The sequence below is a fragment of the Anas platyrhynchos genome, chromosome 33 (assembly GCF_047663525.1).
Source record: "Anas platyrhynchos isolate ZD024472 breed Pekin duck chromosome 33, IASCAAS_PekinDuck_T2T, whole genome shotgun sequence".
Taxonomy (NCBI): Eukaryota; Metazoa; Chordata; class Aves; order Anseriformes; family Anatidae; genus Anas; species Anas platyrhynchos.
In genome coordinates, this window is record NC_092618.1 from 9,915,376 (window position 1) to 9,925,518 (window position 10,143).

At 63.5% G+C, this 10,143-nt stretch overlaps 1 protein-coding gene across 1 annotated transcript; it reads left to right on the plus strand.

Annotated features, from left to right (window-relative positions):
• Positions 1–2,302: 2,302 nt before the first annotated feature.
• On the plus strand, positions 2,303–9,490 carry PSMD8 (proteasome 26S subunit, non-ATPase 8). The gene is made up of 7 exons (XM_072030112.1): positions 2,303–2,485; positions 4,830–4,902; positions 5,460–5,562; positions 6,684–6,849; positions 6,942–7,042; positions 8,169–8,280; positions 9,206–9,490. The coding sequence occupies exons 1-7, from the start codon at positions 2,342–2,344 to the stop codon at positions 9,341–9,343; spliced, it is 837 nt and encodes a 278-aa protein (XP_071886213.1). The 5' UTR covers positions 2,303–2,341; the 3' UTR covers positions 9,344–9,490.
• The last annotated feature ends 653 nt before the right edge of the window (positions 9,491–10,143 follow it).

The following is a 10,143-nucleotide window of genomic DNA, read 5'->3' on the forward strand; positions in this document are numbered from 1 at the left end:
TTCTAGGGGGCACGGGGGGGCAATGGGGGGGCTGGGGGTGATGGGGGGGTGATGGGGACACAATGGGGTCAATGGGGGGAGTATGGGGCCAACAGGGCCAGTGGGGACGCAATGGCCAGCCTCGAGGCCTACTGCCACATCCAGGGCTTCTAGGGGGGCACAGGGGGGCCACAGGGGGGGCCACGGGGTGATGGGGGGGCAACGGGGTGATGGGGGGGCTGGGGGGCAGTGGGGATGCAATAGGGTCAATGGGGTCAATGGGGACACAATGGGGACGCGATGGCCAGCCTCGAGGCCTACTGCCACATCCAGGGCTTCTAGGGGGGCACTGGGGGGCAATAGGGTGATGGGGGGTGATGGGGTGATTGGGGGGGCTGGGGGGATGCAATGGGGGGCTATGGGGCCAACAGGACCAATGGGGATGCAATGGGGCCAATGGGGACGCAATGGCCAGCCTCGAGGCCTACTGCCACATCCAGGGCTTCTAGGGGGGGGAGTGGGGGGCAACAGGGGGGCAATGGGGACGCAATGGGGCCAACGGGGGCAACGGGGGATGCAATGGGGTCAACAGGGACACAATGGGGCCAATGGGGATGCAATGGGGGGGCAATGGGGGCAATGGGGACGCAACAGGGGCAATGGGGATGCAACGGGGCCAACAGGGGCAATGGGGGGGCAATGGGGACACAACGGGGGCAATGGGGGAAATGGGGGGGCCGTGGGGGCAATGGGGACCCAGCGGGGGCGATGGGGACGCCAAGGGACACGCAGTGGTTGTGGGGGGAGGGATGGGGCCTCCCGGGGCCGTGTCCCCGTAGGGTCCCCTCGGGGTCCCCCTGTCCCTATAAAGTCCCCATAGGGTCCCCAAGGTGGTCCCATAGGGTCCCCTCAAGGCCCTTCTGTCACCCCCATGTCCCCATGGGATCCCCAGAGCTCCCCAGTGGGTCCCCTTAGGGTCCCCATAGGGTCCCCATGCCCCTATAGGGTCCCTATAGGGTCCCCATAAGGTCCCCCGTACCCCCCAGGACCCCCCCATGTCCCCAAGCACCCTCGGGATCCCCTTGCCCCCCCCCCGGGGTCTTCTCAGGGAGCTGCGCCCCCCAGGGTCCCCCCCCCGTCCCCCTGCCCCCCCCGTTCCCATAGGGTCCCCACACCCCTATAGGGTCCCGACGCCCCCCCCTCGTAGCGCGGGGTTCGTTGTTTTTTTTCTAAAATCCCCCTTTTTAACCCCGGTTTCGGAGCGGCTCGGCCCGCCGGGGGGCTGCGGGGCTGTCGCGGCGCTGGTCCCCCCCCGGCCCCAAAAAAAAACCCCCCGGGAAGCCACCGGCTCGCTGCGTGTCTTTGGGGTCGGGGCGTATGGGGGGGCTATAGGGGGCTGGGGGACCCCATAGGGGTTTGGGGGGGCGTATGGGACCCCTATGGGGTCTGGGGGGCTGGGGGGGGGGCTGGGGATCCCATAGGGGTGTAGGGGACCCCATAGTGATGTAGGGGACCCCCCATAGGGGTGTTTGGGGGTCTAGGGGACCCTATAGAGGTGTACAGGACCCCATAGGGGGTATATGGGGGGGCTATGGGACCCCAAAGGGCTCTGGGGGGTGCATATGAGACCCCATAGGGGTGCTGGGGGGTGTATGGGAACCCATAGGGGTCTGAGGGGTGCTGGGGGGGGCATATGGGACCCCATAGGGCTGTATGGGACCCCTATAGGGATATTTAGGACCCCTATAGGGCTATATGGGGCCCCTATAAGGGTGTTTAGGGCCCCTCTAAGGGTGTTTAGGACCCTTATAAGGGTGTTTAGGGCCCCTATAGGACGTTTAGGACCCCTATAGGGCTGTATGGGACCCCTATAAGGATGTTTAGGACCCCTATAGGCTGTATGGGACCCCTCTAAGGGTGTTTAGGACCCTATAATGGTGTTAATGGCCCCTACAGGCCGTTCAGGCCCCTACAGGCCATATAGGCCCCCCCATAGGCCTCAGTGCAGGCCGGCGTTGCCATGGCAACAGGGCGGGCTCAAAATGGCGGCGGGGGCGGGATCCGCGTGACGACAGCACAGAGGGGCGGGGTCACCATGGCGACGGCGGCGGCCGTCAGGCGAGGGCTGACATTTGCGACAGAGGGGGCGTGGCTCGGAGGCGTTACCATAGCAGCGAGGGCGTGGCTAAGGGGGCGGGACTACGTTACCATAGCAACAGGGGCGTGGCTATGAGTAGAGGAGGCCGTTACCATAGCAGCGGGGGCGTGGCTACGAGGCCGGGGCGGCGTTGCCATGGCATCGGGCGCTGCCGCCGGGCGCGGCCGGGTGTCGCGCGCCGGTGCCGACTCACGGCGGGCGGCCATGGCGGCGGGCGGGCTGGTGCTGAACGGCGCCGAGGGGGGGGGGCTGCGGGCGGCAGCGGGGGTCTACGAACAGCTCAAAGGGGAGTGGGCGAGGAAGACCCCGAACCTCGGCAAGTGCGGGGAGGCGCTCGGCCGCCTCAAGGTGAGGGGGGGGGGCCCGGGCCTTGTTTTGGGGGGCCCCGGGGGTCTTTGGGCCTTGTTTTGGGGTCCCTGGGTTGGATTTGGGGGGTCCCCGGGGGCCCTTGGGTCGGTTTTGGGGGTCCCTGGGGGACCCTGGGCCTTGTTTTGGGGTCCCTTGGGGGGTCTGGGCTGGGTTTGGGGGACTCTGGGGGTCCCTGAGCCTTGTTTTGGGGTCTCTGATTTGTATTTGGGGGTCCCCAGGGGTCCCTGGGCCAGGTTTTGGGGTCCCTGGGAGGCCCTGAGCTGTATTTGGGGTCCCTGGGCCTTGTTTTGGGGTCCCCGAGGGTCCTTGGGTTGGGTTTGGAAGTCTTGGGGGGTCCCTGGGCCAAGTTTTGGGGACCCTGGGCGTGACTGGGCTGGGTTTGGGGGTCCCTGGCGTGTATTTGAGGGTCCCCGGGGGTCCCTGAGCTGTATTTGGGGGTCCCTGGGCCTTGTTTTGGGGTCCTTGGGTCTTGTTTGGGGGACCCTAGGGAGTCTGGGCCCTGTTTGGGGGTCTCTAGGCTTTATTTCAGGGTCCCCGGGGGTCCTTGGGTTGTATTTGGGGTCCCTGGGGGTCCCTGAGCCTTGTTTTGGGGTCTCTGGGTTGGATTTGGGGGTCCCCGGGGGTCCCTGGGCCAGGTTTTGGGGTCCCTGGGTTGGATTTGGGGGGTCCCCGGGGGTCCTTGGGTCGGTTTTGGGGTCCCTGGGTTGGATTTGGGGGTCCCCGGGGGTCCCTGGGCCAGGTTTTGGGGTCCCTGGGTTGGATTTGGGGGTCCCCGGGGGTCCTTGGGTCGGTTTTGGGGGTCCCTGGGGGACCCTGGGCCTTGTTTTGGGGTCCCTTGGGGGGTCTGGGCTGGGTTTGGGGGACCCTGGGGGTCCCTGGGCCCTGTTTGGGGGTCTCTGGGCTTCATTTGAGGGTCCCCGGGGGTCCTTGGGTCGGTTTTGGGGCTCTCAGGGGGTCCCTGAGCCTTGTTTTGGGGTCTCTGGTTTGTATTTGGGGGTCCCCAGGGGTCCCTGGGCCAGGTTTTGGGGTCCCTGGGAGGCCCTGAGCTGTATTTGGGGTCCCTGGGCCTTGTTTTGGGGTCCCCGAGGGTCCTTGGGTTGGGTTTGGAAGTCTTGGGGGGTCCCTGGGCCAAGTTTTGGGGACCCTGGGCGTGACTGGGCTGGGTTTGGGGGTCCCTGGCGTGTATTTGAGGGTCCCCGGGGGTCCCTGAGCTGTATTTGGGGGTCCCTGGGCCTTGTTTTGGGGTCCTTGGGTCTTGTTTGGGGGACCCTAGGGAGTCTGGGCCCTGTTTGGGGGTCTCTAGGCTTTATTTCAGGGTCCCCGGGGGTCCTTGGGTTGTATTTGGGGTCCCTGGGGGTCCCTGGGCCAGGTTTTGGGGTCTCTGGGTTGGATTTGGGGGTCCCCGGGGGCCCTTGGGTCGGTTTTGGGGGTCCCTGGGGGACCCTGGGCCTTGTTTTGGGGTCCCTTGGGGGGTCTGGGCTGGGTTTGGGGGACCCTGGGGGTCCCTGGGCCCTGTTTGGGGGTCTCTGGGTTGGATTTGGGGGGTCCCCGGGGGTCCTTGGGTCGGTTTTGGGGTCCCTGGGTTGGATTTGGGGGTCCCCAGGGGTCCTTGGGTCGGTTTTGGGGGTCCCTGGGGGACCCTGGGCCTTGTTTTGGGGTCCCTTCGGGGCTGGGCTGGGTTTGGGGGTCCCCGGGGGTCCCTGGGCCCTGTTTGGGGGTCTCTGGGCTTCATTTGAGGGTCCCCGGGGGTCCTTGGGTCGGTTTTGGGGCTCTCAGGGGGTCCCTGGGCCTTGTTTTGGGGTCTCTGGTTTGTATTTGGGGGTCCCCAGGGGTCCCTGGGCCAGGTTTTGGGGTCCCTGGGAGGCCCTGAGCTGTATTTGGGGTCCCTGGGCCTTGTTTGGGGGTCCCCGGGGGTCCTTGGGTTGGGCTTGGAGGGTCTCGGGGGGTCCCTGGGCTTTGTTTTGGGGTCCCTGGGTGTTATTTGGGGGTCCCTGGGGGTCCCTGTTCCCCATTTTGGGGTCCCTGTTCCCCATTTTGGGGTCCCTGTTCCCCATTTTGGGGTCCCAGTGCCCCATTTTGGGGTCCCTGTTCCCCATTTTGGGGTCCCAGTGCCCCATTTTGGGGTCCCTGCTCCCCATTTTGGGGTCCTGGTGCCCATTTTGGGGTCCCTGTTCCCCATTTTGGGGGTCCTGGTGCCCATTTTGGGGTCCCTGTTCCCCATTTTGGGGTCCTGGTGCCATTTTGGGGTCCCTGTTCCCCATTTTGGGGTCCTGGTGCCCCATTTTGGGGTCCCGGTGCCCATTTTGGGGTCCCCCCCCCCCAGCTGGCGCTGCTGGAGCTGAATTTTCTGCCCACCGGGGGAGCGCGGCTCAGCCGGCAGCAGCTCGTGCTGGCCCGTGAGTGGGGCGGAGGGGTTTGGGGGGGATTTGGGGGGGGTTTGGGGTCAGGGAGGGGGTCAGGGAGTGGGTTTGGGGGGATTTGGGGGGGATTTGGGGTCAGGGAGGGGATTTAGGGGGGCTTTGGGGGGGTTTTGGGGGGGATTTGGGGTCAGGGAGGGGATTTAGGGGGTTTTGGGGGGGATTTGGGGTCAGGGAGGGGGCTATGGGGGGCTTTGGGGTAGGGGAAGGGGGGTCAGGGAGGGGGTTTGGGGGGGATTTGGGGTCAGGGAGGGGGCCTGGGGGGGGGATTTGGGATGGAGAAGGGGTTTGGGGGGGGCATTTGGGGTTGGGGGAGGATTTGGGTGGGATTTTGGGGGGGATTTGGGCTCAGGGCTGGAATTTTGGATGGGATTTGGGGCTGGGGCCAGGTTTTGTGTAGGATTTGGGGTGCAATTAACATCCGGGGAGTGATTGGGGTGTCTCTCGGGATGTCCCCGTGCCCCCCCCACCCCCCCACCCCCAAACCCCCCCAAACCCCCCCAAATCCCCCCAAAACCCCCCAAATCCCCCCCCAGGGGACATCCTGGAGATCGGGGCGCAGTGGAGCATCCTGCAGCGCGACATCCCCTCCTTCGAGCGCTACATGGCCCAGCTCAAGTGCTACTACTTCGACTACAAGTGGGTGGGGGGGCCCCAAATTATGGGGGGGGGTCCCCAAATTATGGGGGGGGGGCCTCAGACCCCGGGGGGGCACCCAGACCCCTGGGGAGGGCACCCAAACCCTGGCGAGGGGGCCCAAATAATGGGGGAGACTCCAAATAACGGGGTATCCAAACCCTGGGGGGGTCCCGAAATAACCGGGGGGGGCTCTAATTAATGGGGGGGGTCCCCAAATTATGGGGGGGGGGCCTCAGAGCCCGGGGGGGGGCACCCAGACCCCCAGGGAGGGCACCCAAACCCTGGGGAGGGGGCCCAAGTAATGGGGGAGACTCCAAATAACGGGGTCTAGAAACCCTGGGGGGGTCCCCAAATAACCGGGGGGGGCTCTAATTAACGGGGGGGGGTCCCCAAATTATGGGGGGGGGGCTCAGACACCGGGGGGGGCACCCAGACCCCCGGGGAGGGCACCCAAACCCCAGGGAGGGGGGCCCAAGTAATGGGGTCTCCAAATAATGGGGTCTCTTTAAATAACTGGGGGGGCACAAATAACAAGGGGGGGTCCCCCAATAATTGGGGGGGGTTCTTAAATAATGGGGGGGTCCTTAAATAATGGGGGGGGTCCTCAAACCCCAGGGGGGGCACCCAAACCCCTGGGGGGGGCCCAAACAACAGGGGAGGCACCCAAATAATGAGGAGGACCCCAAATCATGGGGTCTCCAAAACCTGGGGGGGTCTCCAAAACCTGGGGGGGTCTCCCCAGACCCCGGGGGGTCTCCAAACCCCTCCCCAAATTATCCTGTGCCCCCCCCCGAGGGAAGAGCTCCCCAAATCAGCCCCCCAGCACCAGGAGGGTCCCCAAACCCCAGGGGAATCCCCAAATAATGGGGTCCCCTGACTCCGGGGGTGCTCCCCAAGCCCTGGGGGTCACTCCCCAAACCCCAGGGGACCCCCCCCAAAAATTCCCGGTGCCCCCCCAGGGAGGAGCTCCCCAAATCAGCCTCCAAACCCCAGAAGCCCCCCCAAACCCCAGGGTGGCTCCCCAAATAACAGGATCCCCAAACCCAGGGGGTGCTCCCCAAGCCCCGGGGGGTCCCCAAGCCCCAGGGGACCCCCCCCAAATTACCCTGTGCCCCCCCCAGGGAGGAGCTCCCCGAATCCGCCTCCCGCCACCAGCTGCTGGGCCTCAACCTCCTCTTCCTCCTGTCCCAAAACCGCGTGGCCGAATTCCACACGGAGCTGGAGCGGCTCCCGGCCAAGGAGATCCAGAGCAACGTCTACATCAAGCACCCCGTGTCCCTCGAGCAGGTGGGGGGGCCCCCAAAAAACCCCAAAAAACCCCAAAAATCCCCCCCCGGAGCCTTCCTCCCCCCCCTCACCCTCCTCTTTTCCCCCCCCAGTACCTGATGGAGGGCAGCTACAACAAGGTGTTCCTGGCCAAGGGCAACATCCCCGCCGAGAGCTACACCTTCTTCATCGACATCCTGCTGGACACCATCCGGTCAGAGCCCCCCTCCCCAATTTGGGGTCAGCCCCCCACCATTTGGGGTCATCTCCCCCATTTGGGGTCTCCTTTCCGTCATTTGGGGGCTCCTTCCTCTCATTTGGGGTCTCCTTCCTCCTCTTTGGGGTCTCCTTTTCATTATTTGGGTCACTTTCCTCTCCCTTTGGGTCTCCTACCCCACATTTAGGGTCACCCCCCCAATTTGGGGTCTCCTTGCCCCCTTTTGGGGTCGCCCCTCCCTGATCTGGGGGCTCCTTTCCCTCATTTGGGGCTCTTTCCCCCCCTTTCAGGGCTTCTTTCCATTATTTGGGGTGGGTTTCCTCTCCCTTTGGGTCTCCTACCCCATATTTGGGATCGGCCCCCCAATTTGGGGTCGGCCCCCCCCCATTTGGGGTCATCTCCCCCATTTGGGGGCTCCTTTCCATCGTTTGGGGGCTCTTTCCCCCCCTTTTGGGGCTTCTTTCCATTATTTGGGGTGGGTTTCCTCTCCCTTTGGGTCTCCTACCCCATATTTGGGATCGGCCCCCCCAATTTGGGGTCACCCTCCCCCATTTCGGGGCTCCTTGCCCCCTTTTGGGGGCTCCTTTCCGTCATCTGGGGGCTCCTTTCTCTATTTTGGGTGGTTTTCCTCTCATTTTGGGTCTCCTACTTCCCCTTTGGGGTCTTCTTCCCCCCCTTTAGGGTCTCCTACCCCATATTTAGGGTCTCCTACCCCCCATTTGGGGTCACCCCTTCCAATTTGGGGTCTCCTTTCCATCATTTGGGGTCATCTTCCTCTCATTTGGGGTCTCCTTCCTCCCCTTTTGGGTCTCCTTTCTCCATTTGGGGTCTCCTCCTTCCTCTCATTTTGGGTCATCTTCTCCTCTTTTGGGGTCACCCTCCCCTGATTTGGGGTTGCCCTCCCCCATTTGGGGGCTCCTTTCCATCATTTTGGGGTCACCCCCCCAATTTGGGGTCTCCTTCCTCCCCTTTGGGTCTCTTTTCCATTATTTAGGGTCTCTTTTCCCCCCTTTAGGGTCTCCTCCCCCCCTTTTGGGGTCTCCTTCCCTCCCCTTCGCTCCCAGGACAAGCCACCCGAGAGCCCCGCAGTGACCCAAAATCCCGTTTTTTCACCCCAAACCAGGGACGAGATCGCGGGCTGCATCGAGAAGGCGTACGAGCAGATCCTCTTCGCCGAGGCCGCGCGCGTGCTCTTCTTCTCCTCCCCCAAAAAAATGACCGAGTACGCCAAAAAGGTACCCAAAAAACCCCAAAACACACCCAAAACAACCCCAAAACCCCTAACCCCCCCAAAACACCCCAAAACCAACCCCAAAACCCCTAACCCCCCCCAAAACCACCCCAAAACCCTCCAACCCCCCAAAAAAACCCCAAAACACCCCAAAACCACCCCCAAAACCCCCCAAAACACCCCAAAACCACCCCCAAAACCCCTAACCCCCCAAAAAAAACCTCCAACCCCCCCAAAACACCCCAAAACCACCCCTAAGCCCCCCCAAAACCACCCCAAAACCCCCTAACCCCCCCAAGCCCACCCCAAAAACCTCCAACCCCCCCAAACCCCCCTAAACCACCCCCAACCCCCCCAAAAAAACTCCACCCCCCCCAACCCTCTCCCTAAAACACCCTAAACCCCCCAAACTCCCCCCCAAAGCCCCCAGAACCACCCCAAACCCCCCAAAACACCCAGAAAAAAAACCCAAAACCCCTAAAACCCCCGCAGCCCCTCCCAGAACTACCCTAAAGCCCCCAAAACCACCCAAAACCACCCCAAAAAAAAACCAAACCCCCCCAACCCCCCCAGCCCCCCCAAAAACCACCCTAAAGCTTCCCCAAATGCACCCCAAACCCCCCCAAAGCCACCCAACCCCCCCCAAACCACCCTAATACCCCCAAAGCCCCCCCAAAATCCCCCCAAACCCCCAAATCCCCCCCAAACTCCTCCAAAACCCCCCAAATCCCCCCCAAAATCCCCCCAAAATCCGCAAATCCCCCCAAAATCCTCCCAAAACCCCCAAATCCCCCCCAAAATCCCCCAAAACCCCCAAATCCCCCCCCAAACCCACAAAAACTCCCCCCAAAATCCCCCCAAATCCCCCCGAACCCCCCCCAAACCCCTCTGTGGACCCCCCCATTCTCCGCCCCCCCCCTGTGTTGCAGCGGGGCTGGGTGCTGGGCCCCGGGGGCAGTTTTGGGTTTGGGGGGCGCCCCCACAAGGCGGAGGACGCCCCCATCCCCGCCCCCCAGCTGGCCGCACAGCTCCTGGAGTACGCCCGGCAGCTGGAGATGATCGTCTGAGGGGGCATCAAAATCCCCCCCCCCCCAGCACCCCCACAACCCCGGGGGGGCCCTCACCGACCCCCCCCCCGGCACCGTCCCCCCGTTTTGGGGCTCCTCGGCAGCGTTTTGGGGCTCCCCTCGTTCCCCTTCTGGTCTCCCCCCCCCATTTTGGGTCCTTTTCCTCGCATTTTGGGGCTCCTTCCTCTTATTTAGGGTCTCCCCCCCCCAGTTTGGGTCGCCCCCCCCAGTTTGGGGGCTCCTTTCCATCATTTTTTGGCTCCTCTCCATCATTTTGGGTCCCTTTCCTCACATTTTGGGTCCTTTTCCTTCCATTTTGGGGCTCTTTCCTCTTATTTAGGGTCACCCCTCCCCATTTAGGGTCCCCCCCCAATTTGGGGTCCCCTTTCCCCAATTCTGGGTCCCTTTCCTCACATTTTGGGTCTCCTTTCCATCATTTTGGGTCCCTTTCCTCACATTTAGGGTCTCCCCCCCCAATTTGGGGGTCCCTCCCCCCACTTGGGGTCCCCTTCCCCCCCTTTTTGGGTCTAATTCCCCCCCTTTTGGGTTTTCCCCCCCTCCTTTGGGGTCTCCCCCCCATTTAGGGTCCCCCCCTTCCCCCCCCCCCTTTTCTAATCTATTTAAATTCGCGATGGGGGGGCCGGGGGGGGCTCACCCCCCCTGCCCCCCCCCCCCTTTACCCCCCCCCAAATAAACCCCTGAAGCCTCCAAAAAGCCCCTCGTCACTGACCCCTAATGGCACCCCCCCAGCCCCCAAATTTTGGGAACCCCCCCCAAAATGACGACACCCCAATGGCTCC